Consider the following 12,978-nt stretch of genomic DNA (forward strand, 5'->3'; position numbering starts at 1 on the left):
CTTGCACTGTCACCCACGCTGGAGTGCAATGGCACAAACTCAGTTCACTGCAACCTCTGCCTCCCAGGTTCACACGATTCTCCTGCCTCAGCCTCCTGAAGTGCTGGGATTACAGGTGTGAGCCACTGGTCCTGGCTGCATATATTTTTTGACCTCTCCTTTTAAGAATCGTGATCTTAAATGAGTTGAGTGTTGTATATAGAAGTGCAATGCTTAGATGCCGGTGTGTACATTGTAGAAGGGTACAATGCTTAGATTTAACAGTTATGAATAAATGTAATTCTTATAACTGACTGTAAAAATATTAGAAAAGCAGTATATTGATAAAACATTCCTCAGAAAAAGGAACTTAAAGAACTTTGAGGAATTGCTTCTGTCCTAATATATGCATAGCTAAGGCTCTTATGATGGTGTGGTTTGTAGGTTAGATATCAGAGTGTAAACCCAATTTTAAAAATGTAGCCAAATGTATTAATCTTCTATTTTATGCCTCTGGGTTTTTTGTAATTCAGAGAAAGGCTTTTCCAATTCTGAAATTCTTAAAAATCCTCTAGTGATTTATTTTTCATGGTCTTTAGATAAATATTTCAACTTTTTGGAATTTACACTCTTTTAGATTTGAAGTTTTGTCCAACTTTTTTCCAGTTAAATATCCACTGTGGGAATTATTTCATTATACAAATATAAATGTCATTCTTTAATTTGAGAAGAAATCATGATATGTCATTCTATTGAGTGCTAAGTAAAAGTTCCCTTTGTTTACTTAGCTTTCTCTTAGTCATAAGAAAGAAGAAGATCTCTTGCGTGAAAACGGCATGTTGCGGGAAGAAATTGCCATGCTAAGACTGGAACTAGATGAAACAAAACATCAGAACCAGCTAAGGGAAAATAAAATTTTGGAGGAAATTGAAAGTGTAAAAGAAAAGAGTGATAAACTTCTAAAGGCTATACAATTGAATGAAGAAGCATTAACGAAAACCAGTATTTAAGTACAGTGGACAGCTTAGGATTTTGACAACTGAGAATGCTCAGTTCTGAACTGGAGAACGTAAGACACAGCTAGGAAACACTGGAAATGGAAATTCAATCATGTCATTGTAGACTGACGACTGCTCTACATGATTGTGATCAAAGTCAGATAGCTGAAAGGGACTTCTTTCCAGAGAACAAACATCAACAGGTTTATTTACAGGAGAAAATGAATTCTCATATATCTCACCTAAAAGATAACAGTGAGATTCTGAACAACTCTAATGCTCACAGTAAAATTAACAACCTAAAAATTAAGCTCCATCACACAGGATAAATTCTGAGAGAAAAGATGAGGCAGGCCACCATCTTTCCTGTTTGGGCAACTTAGTCATTCCAGCGTGTGGGCTTTGGAGAGTACAAACTCACCAGGGGCAGAAGAGATCCTGTGGCATAGCACAGCTGCTTTACCAAATCATGGCCAGAATGCTTCTGTAAGCAGGCCCCTGATCCTGTTCCTCGTCACTGGACAGGATCTCCCACCTGAGGCCTCCAGCTACACCCACCAGTGTTCCCTGGCCAATGGAGATTTGAAACCTACCTGGGACAGAGTTCCCAGAGAGAGGGGTGGGCCATGACCTTTGTTGTTTGGGCAACTAACCCTTCTGGCCTGTGGGCTTTGGAGAGCCCAAGCTGACCAGGGGTGGAAGTGGTACCTCAGCACAGAACAGCCACCCTGCGAAAACGTGGCCAGACTCTTGTTTAAGCCAGTCCCGAACCACATTTCTAATCACTGGGTGGAGCCTTTCAACCAGGGTCTCCAGCCACCTTCACTGCTGTTCTCTGGCTGACAGAGGTTTCAGGCCTCCCTGAGTCAGCGCTCCCAGGGGGAGGACCAGACTGTCATCTTTGCTGTTTGGATGACTCAGCCAGTTCAGTCTTAGAGTTTCAGAGTGTCTGAGGAGACCAGGGGCTGAAGTGAACCCCCAGCACAGCATAGCCACTCTACAAAAACGTGGCCAGACTTCTTTTTTAAACAAGTCTCTATTCCTGTTCCTCCTGACTAGGCAAGACTTCTCAACTTGCTTCCAGTCACATCCAACAGGTGTGTTCAGATTGGCAACAGGTTCATACCTCAGAGGTACAGAGCTCCCAGAGGAAAGGGCAGGCTATCGTCTTTGCTTTTTCGCAGGCTTCACTGCTGATACCTTCAGCCACTGGAAAATACGAGGCAATTGGCGACTGGAGTGGACCCCCAGCATACCACGGCAGCCCCACAGAAAAGTGGCCAGACTGTTATGTGGGTGCCCATTTCCATATCTCCTTGATGGGCAGGTCTTCCTGGCCTGGGTCTCCAGCCAGCCCCCCACTTGAGCTTTCAAGCCAGTAGCAACTCAGCAACTCCCTGGACAGAGCTTCCAGGAGCAACAGAAATCCTCTCTGCCACTGCCTCTGCAGTGGAACTGCCCTTGCTACCCTCAGAATATCAAGGGAGCAAAGACCCTAAGTGCCATATTGACACCTCCAACAAGCTGCAGTTGACACAAGGAACAAGTCAGTCCATCTTCCATGGGTACAACACACCCCTTACTGCTCATCACCAGACAAGGAACCCTGGCTTGGGCCCACAGCACAGACCCTCCATCCTGGGGTGATTACATTAAGTAACTGCTAACTTACACCTCTCTAGGGTGGAGCCCCCAGGAGACAAGGAAAGTGGTGGAGCCGCAAGTCAGCTGATGTGGAGCCCGGAGGGCAGGGACATCTATGTCTCTAGGCTCCACTTGCTCTTATGAGACACTTTATCCCAGCACTTAAGGAGTGCTGAGGTCAGACCAGCCCCATCTCATGTGCAAGATTGCCCAGCACAGATCGGGTCTAAGAGTTCTCTTCCTAAAAAAGGGGACTTGCTTAAAAAAGAAGTCTGGCCGCGTTTGTGTAGAGCAGTTGTGCTGTGCTGAGGATTCACTTTTGAGAGAGTTCTCCTCTGAGACCTGATCTCTGCTGGGCAGTCTTGCACATGAGATGGGGCTGGTCTGACCTCAGCACCCCTTAGTCTGCTTGCCTCTCCCAGGACCCCAGCCAGGCCACACCTGCTTAGAGGGCACTTTCGGGTGCCCACACCATAGCTTCTGTACAAGCGGACCGTGGCTGATCAGTGGAGAGCTGCAGCAAGGTGACCTCTACAGCCACGTACCAGCCTGCACATTACCTCTCCATACTGCAGCCCTTTATATGGAAACTTCCTACATCACTTTGCTGTGTGTGTTTACACAGGTGGGTTTTGTTGTACTTGCCCTAACAGCATATGGGAATGCAGCACACACCCCAACCCACACCAACTGCCACTGAAGATGAAGCCATGGTGGGCACAGAACCAAAAACCCCACCCCTGCTAGCATCTCACCCTTGAGGTAATGCTGTGCAGAGGAAAAGGGACCTTCTTATACCCTGAGTGACCACTGTTGCTTGGGGGGGATCAGAGAAGGCACCTTCACTGGCCAGCCACCCACCCCAAACCAGCACTACCTCCAGTGCAACAGCACACACAGTCAGCAGGGGCCCCCTGGCCCACACCCCAGCTGTTTTTCCTCTACCACTAGGTGAATGCCCACAGGGAGGCAGGGACTTTTGCATCTGCTAGCATTCTGCCACAGCTGCCGCACTTTGGTCCCCTCAGTGCAGTGGACTCCAAACCTCGAGGAGCCAGAGAACAAAGTTGTGGCCCAATACAAGTTCCCCAGAGTTAAAGCACACAGTCCAAGAATTGGGAGCTGCATGTTGGCCCCTTAAAATCCTCCAAAAACAAAACCTGTTGGCTGAATCCACCTTACACCACAATCAAATCCTCAAGGTCATCAGATATAATAAAGGAAAAATACCCTGTCCAAAGTTCAGCAACCTCAAAGATTGAAGGTGGATAAGCCCATAAAGATGAGAAAAAGACTCTGTGCAAGAACACTGAAAACTCAAAAATTCAGCATGCTTTCTTTTCTCCAAATGACTGCATCAACTCTCCAGCAAGTGTTCAGAACTGGGCTGAGGCTGAGATGTCTGAAATGATACAAGCAGAGTTCAGGATATGGGTAGGAACAAAGTTCCCTGAGTGAAAGAAGTATGTTGTAATCCAATACAAGGAAGCTAAAAATCATTGTAAAACATTGCAGGAACTAACAGACAAAATAGCGAGTATAAAGAAGAAAATAACTGACCTGACAGAGCTGTAAATCACACTAGAAGAATTTTCATAATGCAGTCACATGGTGATTGTGTGTGATTGCATTATGAAAATTATTGTAGTATGTGTGGGCACCTGAGAGTGCCCTGTAAGCAGGTGTGGCCAGGCTGGGGTCCTGGGAGAGGCAAGCAGACTAGGGAGGGCTGAGGTCAGACCAGCTCCATCTCATGTGCAAGACCATCCAACAGAATAGACCAAGAAGAGGAAAGAATCCCAGAGCTTGAAAACTGGCTTTCTGAAATAAAACAGGCAAACAAGAATGGGGGAAAAAAGAATGAAAGGGAATGAACAAAACATCCGAGAAATATGGGATTATATAAACGACCAAATCTATGACTGATTAATGTACCTGAAAGAGATGAGGAGAATGGAACCAACTTGGAAAACACATTTCAGAATATCATTCATGATAATGTCCCCAACCTAGCCAGACAGGCCAACATTCAACTTCAGGAAATCCAGAGAACCTCAGTAAGATATGCCATGAGAAGATCATCCCCAAGACACATAATCATCAGATTCTCTGAGGTCAAAATAAAAGAAAAAGTGTTAAAGGCAGCTAGGGAGAAAGGCAACATCACCTGCAAAGGGAATTCCATCAGACTTAGCAGACCTCTCAACTGAAACTGTACAAGCCAGAAAAGATATTCAACATCTTAAAGAAAAGAAATTTCAACCCAGAATTTCATGTCCAGCAAAATTAAGCATCATAAGTGAAGGAGAAGCAAGATCCTTTTCAGACAAGCAAATGCTGAGGGAACTCATTATCACCAGACCTACCTTACAAGAGCTCCTGAAGGAGGCACTAAATATTGAAAGAAAAGACCACCACCAGCCACTACAAAAACACACTGAAGTACACAGATAAGTGATGCTAAAAACCAACCACATACATAAGTCTGCAAAAAAGCCAGCTGACAGCATGACGACAGGATCAAATCCACACATACCATTACTAACCTTAAATGGAAATGGGCTAAATGCTCCAATTGAAAGACACAGGGGGCAAGCTGGATAAAGAACCAAGACCCATTGGAGTATGCCATCTTCAAGAAACCCATCTCACATGCAGTGCCCTACATAGGCTCAAAATAAAGGAATGGAGAAAAATACTTCAAGGAAATGGAAAATAGAAAAAAGCAGGTGTTGCACTCCTAGTTTCTGACAAAACAGACTATACCAATAAAGATTAAAAAAAAAAAAAAAGACAGAGGGCTGGGCGCGGTGGTTCACGCCTGTAATCCCAGCACTTTCGGAGGCTGAGACGGATGGATCACAAGGTCAGGAGATCGAGACCATCCTGGCTAACACGGTGAAACCCCGTCTCTACGAAGAATACAAAAAATTAGCTGGGCATGGTGGCGGGTGCCTGTAATCCCAGCTACTTGGGAGGCTGAGGCAGGAGAATGGTGTGAACCTGGGAAGTGGAGCTTGCAGTGAGCCAAGATCGTGCCACTGCACTGCAGCCCAGGCGAGACAGTGAGACTCCGTCTCAAAAAAAAAAAAAAAAGAAGGAGATTACAAAGGTGGTCCTGACCTTTGATAAATCTCATTATTGCTTGATACCAACCTGGGCTATCTTTATTGCCCAAACCAATAGGATAATGTGCTGAGGTTAGGGAGCTTCTCCCCTGCAGAGAATCCCTGATCTCCCAAAATTTGGTTGATATCTAAGGTTGATTGCCATACAACTCCTTTTCTGAAGTTTTTCTTATTTCCAACAAGGCAAGTTTTCCTGCTTCCATGATGATGGAGAGCAGGCACCTCCTTTCTTGAGTTTCAGCTTGCTTCTGACAGGGAAGGTGAGTGTAAGTTTTTTCCAGCTTCTAAGATGGCAGAGAACAAGCACCAGCCTGAGACTTATTTCCAGGTAAGTAGCTGAATTAGAGTTTTGTCTTAAAATTTTTCCTTAATGACTAAAATTTAAGATTACTCACCAGCTGCTTTTAATTTCTCGTTACCATTAGAACACTCAGTAATCATATGAATTGTGCATTTGTTTGTTTGCTTAACTCTTTTTGTTTGTTTATGTTTGGGGTTTTGTTATTATTGTTTCACTTTTCTCCCATCTCTTCCTGACTTGGTCAAATCCAAAGAATGCTCCAAATTGTGGGGAACAAGGCTTCTGAATTGGCTAAATGTCATGTGGCTGAAAAATTCCAGTTAGCAGAAATGATTTTTTTTAACTTTTTTATTTTTATTTTTTACATAAGTGGTTGCATCTTTTGCTAGCCAAGGCCAAACTGAGGGAGTAGTGGTGGTGACCCAAAGTTAAGATTCTGCCCTGTTCACTACAGAAACCTGAGTTTGGTTCCTAAGTCTAGTTCTTTCTGTTTGATATTTGTGTTACTTTTAAAATATCAGCAGTTTGTCCCAGCTATGATGTGGTAGTAAAAGATTCAGAAGTATTTTCTTTACAAGTTCTATGTTGAAAAGCTTAATTAAAAGCAAATTTCTTTTTTTTAAATTATACTTTAAGTTCTGGGGTACATGTGCAGAACATGCAGGTTTGTTACATACGTATACACATGCTATGGTGGCTTGCTGCATGCACCAACCCATGATCTAATGCCATCCCTTTTCTAGCCCCCCACCCTGACAGGCCCTTGTGTGTGATGTTTCCCTTCCTGTGTCCATGTGTTCTCATTGTTCAGGTCCTACTTATGAGTGAGATCATGTGGTGTTTGGTTTTCTGTTCTTGTGTTAGTTTGCTGAGAATGACAGTTTCCAGCTTCATCCATGTCCCTGCAAAGGATATGAACTCATCCTTTTTTATGACTGCATAGTATTCCATGGTGTATATATGCCACATTTTCTTTATCCAGTCTATCATTGGTGGGCATTTGGATTGGTTCCAAGTCTTTCCTGTTGTGAACACTGCCGCAATAAGCATACGTGTGCATGTGTCTTTATATTGGAATGATTTATATTTTTTTGAGTATATACACTGTAATGGGATTGCTGGGTCTAATGGTATTTCTAGTTGTAGATCCTTGAGGAATCATCACACTGTCGTCCACGATGGTTGAACTGATTTATACTCCCACCAACAGTGTAAAAGCATTCCTATTTCTCCACACCCTCTCCAGCTTCTGTTGTTTCCTGATTTTTTAATGATGGCCATTCCAAGTGGCGTAAGATTGTATCTCATTATGGTTTTGAATTCCATTTCTCTAATGACCAGTGCTTTGCTTCACATGTTCATTGGCTGCATAAATGTCTCCTTTGGGAAGTGTCTGTTCATATCCTTTGCCCGCTTTTTGATGGGGTTGTTTGTTTTTTTCTTGTAAATTTGTTTAAGTTTTTATAGATTCTGCATAATAGCCCTTTGTCAGATGGATAGATTGCAACAATTTTCTCCCATTCTGAGGGTTGCCTGTTCACTCTGATGATAGTTTCTTTTGCTGTGCAGACACTCTTTAGTTTAATTAGATCCCATTTGTCAATTTTGGCTTTTGTTGCCATCGCTTTTGGTGTTCTAGTGATGAAGTCTTCGCCTATGCCTATGTCCTGAATGGTATTGCCTAACACAAGGACATTTCTGTGCCTGAATGCCATATCTCCCAAAGTAATTTATAGAATCAGTGCTATCTCCATCAAGCTACCATTGACTTTCTTCCCACAATTAGAAACACTACTTTAAATTTCATATGGAGCCAAAAAAGAGCTCGCGTAGCCAAGACAATCTAAGCAAAAAGAACAAAGCTGGAGGCATCACAGTACCTGACTTCAAACTATTCTACAAGGCTACAGTAACCAAAACAGCATGGTACTGGTACCAAACCAGATATATAGACAAATGGAACAGAACAGAGGCCTCAGAAATGACACCACACATCTAAAACCATCTGATCTTTGACAAACCTGACAAAAACAAGCAATGGGGAAAGGATTCCTTATTCAATAAATGGTGTTAGGAAAACTGGCTAGCCATATGCAGAAAACTGAAACTGGGCCACTTCCTTACACTTTATACAAAAATTAACTTAAGATGGATTGAAGAGTTAAACTTAAGACCTAAAACCATAAAAAACCTAGAAGAAAACCTAGGCCACCAAACTCAGGAGAAATGTACTTGTAGTGAAATGCATGGTACAAACACACATTCCCTGCTTCCTTAAGTGGGTGAGGTTGGTGGCTGGTCCACCTGCTCCAGGTGGATCCTTGCAGAGGTGGCTGGTTGCTCTTTGAGCCAGCTTGGCCTTGCCTGGCATTCACAAGCCTCAGTGCAACAACTGTGCTACAAATGGAGCCACGCAGAAAATGACCAGCAGGCTCAGGAGCAGGGTGTACACTGCCTTTGGGGCTCCAGTCCATGCCTCAGGGCTCATATGGCACTGTGGGCTTCATGGTTGCCAAGAGGCAGATCACAGGCCATCTTGTGGAGGACTTTATGTTCAAGTGCAGAAAGCAGCCAGGATTACAACCTAGGGGACTCAGCCTTTTGTGACCCTGGCCAGACTTAGAATTTGGCCCCAGGCATGACACACTCACTCAGAGCAGCGTGTCAGTACCTGGGGCCTGTGCATGCCAGGCAAAGCCAAGCTGGCTCAAAGAGCAACCAGCCACCTCTGCAAGGGTGCGCCTAGAGCAGTTGGACCAGCCGTCAATCTCACCCCCTCAACGAAGCCGGGATGGCCAGGTTCCCACAGCCTGAGTGGCTGCCACCTGATGGCTGATGGAGCAGAGGCCTGAGGAAAAGCAGATGGCACTGGGGCCCTACCTTTAGGGTAGAAGAACTGAGGTACCATGTCCGGCAGCAAGTGAAGTTGGTGGCTGGTCCACCTGCTCCTGGCACACCCTTGAAGAGGTGGCTGGTTGCTCTTTGAGCCAGCTTGGCCTTGCCCAGCATGCACAAGTCTCAGTGCAACAACTGTTCTACAAATGGAACCACACAGAGGACATTAGAGGCAGGCTTAGGAGCAGGGTGTATGCTGCCTTTGGTGCTCCAGTCTATGGCTCAGGGCTCATATGTCACTGCGGGCTTCTTGGTTGCCAAGAGGCAGACCACAGGCTGTCTTGAGGAGGACTTTATGTTCGAGTACAGAAAGCAGCAGGATTACCACCCAGGGGACTTGGCATTCTGTGGCCCTGACCAGACTTAGAATTTGGGCCAAGGCAGGACAAGCTCACTCACAGCAGCATGTCAGTAGCTGGAGACTATGCATGCCAGGCAAGGCCAAGCTGACTCAAATAGGAACCAGTCACCTCTGCAAGGGTGCACCTGGGACATGTGGAGCAGCCACCAACCTCAGCTACTCAAGGAAGTAGGGATGGCCAGGTTCCCACAGCCTGAGTGGCTGCCTCCTGATGGCTGATGGAGCAAAGGCCTGAGGAAAAGTGGATGGCACTGGGGCCCTACCTCTAGGGTAGAAGAACTGATGTGCTCTGACCTGCAACAAGTGAGTTTGGTGGCTGCTCCACCGGCTCCTGGCACACGCTTGCAGAGGTGGCTGGTTGCTCTTTGAGCCAGCTTGACCTTGCCTGGCATACACAAGCCTCAGTGCAACATCTGTGCTAGGTAAGGAGTCACAGAGAGGAAATGAGCAGCAGGCTCAGGAGCAAGGTGTGCGCTGCCTTTGGGGCTCCAGTCCATGCCTCAGGGCTCGTGTGGCACTGCGGGCTTCTTCGTTGCAAAGAGGCAGACCACAGGCCATCCTGAGGAGGACTTGATATTCAAGTGCAGAAAGCAGGCAGGATTACCACCCAGGGGAATCTGCCCTGGACAGAGATAAAATATGGGCCAAAACAGAACAATCTCACTCAGAGCAGGATGTCGGTAGCTGTGGCCTGTGTATGCCAGGCAAGGCCAAGGTGGCTCAAAGAGCAACCAGCCACCTCTGCAAGGGTGCACCTGGAGCAGGTGGAGCAGCCACCAACCTCACCCACTCAAGGAAGTAGGGATGGCCAGGTTCCCACAGCCTGCATGGCTGCATCCTGATGGCTGATGGAGCAGAGGCCTGAGGAAAAGCAGATGGCACTGGGGTTCTACCTGTTGGGTAGAAGAAGTGATGTACACCGACCGGCTGTGAGTGAGGTTGGTGGCTGGTCCACCTGCTCCTGGCACACCCTTGCAGAGGTGGCTGGTTGCTCTTTGAGCCAGCTTGGCCTTGCCCAGCATGCACAAGCCTCAGTGCAACAGCTGTGCTACAAATGGAACCACACAGAGAAAACAGAGCAGCAGGCTCAGGAGCAGGGTGTGTGCTGCGTTTGGGGCTCCAGTCAATGCCTCAGGGCTAGTATGGCTCTGTGGGCTTCTTGGTTGCAAAGAGGCAGACCACAGGCCATCTTGAGGAGGACTTTATGTTCAAGTGCAGAAAGCAGCCAGGATTACCACCCAGGGGACTCTGCCTTCTGTGGCCCTGACCGGACTTAGAATTTGGCCTAACTCAGGACAAGCACACTCAGAGCAGCGTGTCAGTAGCTGGAGCCTGTGCATGAAAGGCATGGCCAAGCTGTCTCAAAGAGCAACCAGCCACCTCTGCAAGGGTGCTCCAGGAGCAGGTGGAGCAGCCATCAACCTCAGCTACTTGAGGGAAGCAGGGATGGCCAGATTCCCACAGCCTAAGTGGCTGCCTCCTGATGGCTGATGGAGCAGAGGCCTGAGGAAAAGCAGATGGCACTGGGGCTCTACCTCTGGGGTAGAAGAACTGATGTACCCCGACTGGCTGCGAGTGAGGTTGGTGGCTGGTCCACCTGCTCCTGGCACACCCTTGCAGAGGTGGCTGGTTGCTCTTTGAGCCAGCTTGGCCTTGCCCAGCATGCACAAGCCTCAGTACAACAATGGTCCCACAAATGGAGCAATATAGAGGAAATGAGCAACAGGCTCAGGAGCAGGGTGTGCACTGCCTTTGGGGCTCCAGTCCATGCCTCAGGGCTCATTTGGCACTGTGGGCTTCTTGGTTGCAAAGAGGCAAACCACAGGACATCTTGAGGAGGATTTTATGTTCAAGTGCAGAAAGCAGCCAGGATTATCACCCAGGGGACTCTGCCTTCTGTGGCCCTGACCGGATTTAGAATTTGGCCTAATGCAGGACAAACTCACTCAGAGCAGCATGTCAGTAGCTGGAGCTTGTGCGTGAAAGACAAGGCCAAGCTGGCTCAAAGAGTCAGCCACCTCTGCAAGGGTGTGCCTGTAGCAGGTGGAGCAGCCACCAACATCACCCACTCAAGGAAGCAGGGATGGCCAGATTCCAACAACCTGAGTGGCTGCCTCCTGATGGCTGATGGAGCAGAGGCCTGAGGAAAAGCAGATGGCACTGGGACCCTACATCTAGGGTAGAAGAAGTGATGTACCCTGACCGGCAGCAAGTGAGGTTGGTGGCTGGTCCACCTGCTCCTGGCACACCCTTGCAGAGGTGGCTGGTTACTCTTTGAGCCAGCTTGGCCTTGCCCGGCATGCACAAGCCTCAGTGCGACAACTGTACTACATATGGAGCCACATAGAGGAAACGAGCAGCAGGCTCAGGAGCAGGGTGTGCGCTGCCTTTGAGGCTCCAGTCCATGCCTCAGGGCTCGTGTGGCACTGCGGGGTTCTTCGTTGCCAAGATGCAGACCACAGGCCATCTTGAGGAGGACTTTATGTTCAAATGCAGAAAGCAGCCAGTATTACCACCCAGGGGCTCTGCCTTCTGTGGCCCTGGCCAGACTTAGAATTTGGCCCCAGGCAGGACAAGCTCACTCGGAGCAGTGTGTCAGTACCTGGGGCCTGTGCATGCCAGGCAAGGCCAAGGTGGCTCAAAGAGCAACCAGCCACCTCTGCAAGGGTGCACCTGGAGCAGGTGGAGCAGCCACCAACCTCACCCACTCAAGGAAGTAGGGATGGCCAGGTTCCCACAGCCTGCATGGCTGCATCCTGATGGCTGATGGAGCACAGGCCTGAGGAAAAGCAGATGGCACTGGGGCTCTACCTGTTGGGTAGAAAAAGTGATGTACACCGACCGGCTGTGAGTGAGGTTGGTGGCTGGTCCACCTGCTCCTGGCACACCCTTGCAGAGGTGGCTGGTTGCTCTTTGAGCCAGCTTGGCCTTGCCCAGCATGCACAAGCCTCAGTGCAACAGCTGTGCTACAAATGGAACCACACAGAGAAAACAGAGCAGCAGGCTCAGGAGCAGGGTGTGCACTGCGTTTGGGGCTCCAGTCAATGCCTCGGCTAGTATGGCTCTGTGGGCTTCTTGGTTGCAAAGAGGCAGACCACAGGCCATCTTGAGGAGGACTTTATGTTCAAGTGCAGAAAGCAGCCAGGATTACCACCCAGGGGACTCTGCCTTCTGTGGCCCTGACTGGACTCAGAATTTGGCCTAATGCAGTACAAGCTCACTCAGAGCAGCATGTCAGTAGCTGGAGCCTGTGCATGCCAGTCAAGGCCAAGCTGTCTCAAAGAGCAACCAGCCACCTCTGCAAGGGTGTGCCTGGAGCAGATGTAGCAGCCATCAAACTGACCCACACAAGGAAGCATGGATGGCCAGGTTCCAACAGTCTGAGTGGCTGCCACCTGGAGACTGATGGAGCAGAGGCCTGAGGAAAAGCAGATGGCACTGGGGCCTAACCTCTATGGAAGAAGAACTGATGTGCCCCAACCGGCAGCGAGTGAGTTTAGTGTCTGCTCCACCGGCTCCTGGCACACCCTTGCGGAGGTGGCTGGTTCCTCTTTGAGCCAGCTTGGCTTCGTTCGGCATGCACAAGCCTCAGTGCAACAACTGTGCTACAAATGGAACCACAGAGGAAATGAGCAGCAGGATCAGGAGCATGGTGTGCACTGCCTTTGGGGC

General features: G+C 48.0%; 1 protein-coding gene across 6 annotated transcripts in view; it reads left to right on the forward strand.

Moving 5' to 3' along the window:
- LOC129392909 (POTE ankyrin domain family member B3) overlaps positions 1–5,704 on the forward strand; it is a 41,982-nt gene extending 36,278 nt beyond the window's left edge. Inside the window, exons 11-12 of one of the 6 annotated variants that reach the window (XM_063595682.1) lie at positions 768–2,710; positions 4,314–5,704. In XM_063595682.1, the coding sequence (XP_063451752.1) occupies positions 768–989 (222 nt within the window). In that variant the 3' untranslated portion in view covers positions 990–2,710; positions 4,314–5,704. Of the gene's footprint in view, positions 1–767; positions 2,711–3,055 lie in introns of all 6 variants that reach the window. The other 5 variants (XM_055097214.2, XM_063595683.1, XM_055097215.2 and 2 more) reach the window with 5 other exon arrangements.
- Positions 5,705–12,978: the final 7,274 nt, after the last annotated feature.

The sequence above is a fragment of the Pan paniscus genome, chromosome 14 (genome assembly GCF_029289425.2).
Source record: "Pan paniscus chromosome 14, NHGRI_mPanPan1-v2.0_pri, whole genome shotgun sequence".
In the NCBI taxonomy this organism is placed as follows: Eukaryota; Metazoa; Chordata; class Mammalia; order Primates; family Hominidae; genus Pan; species Pan paniscus.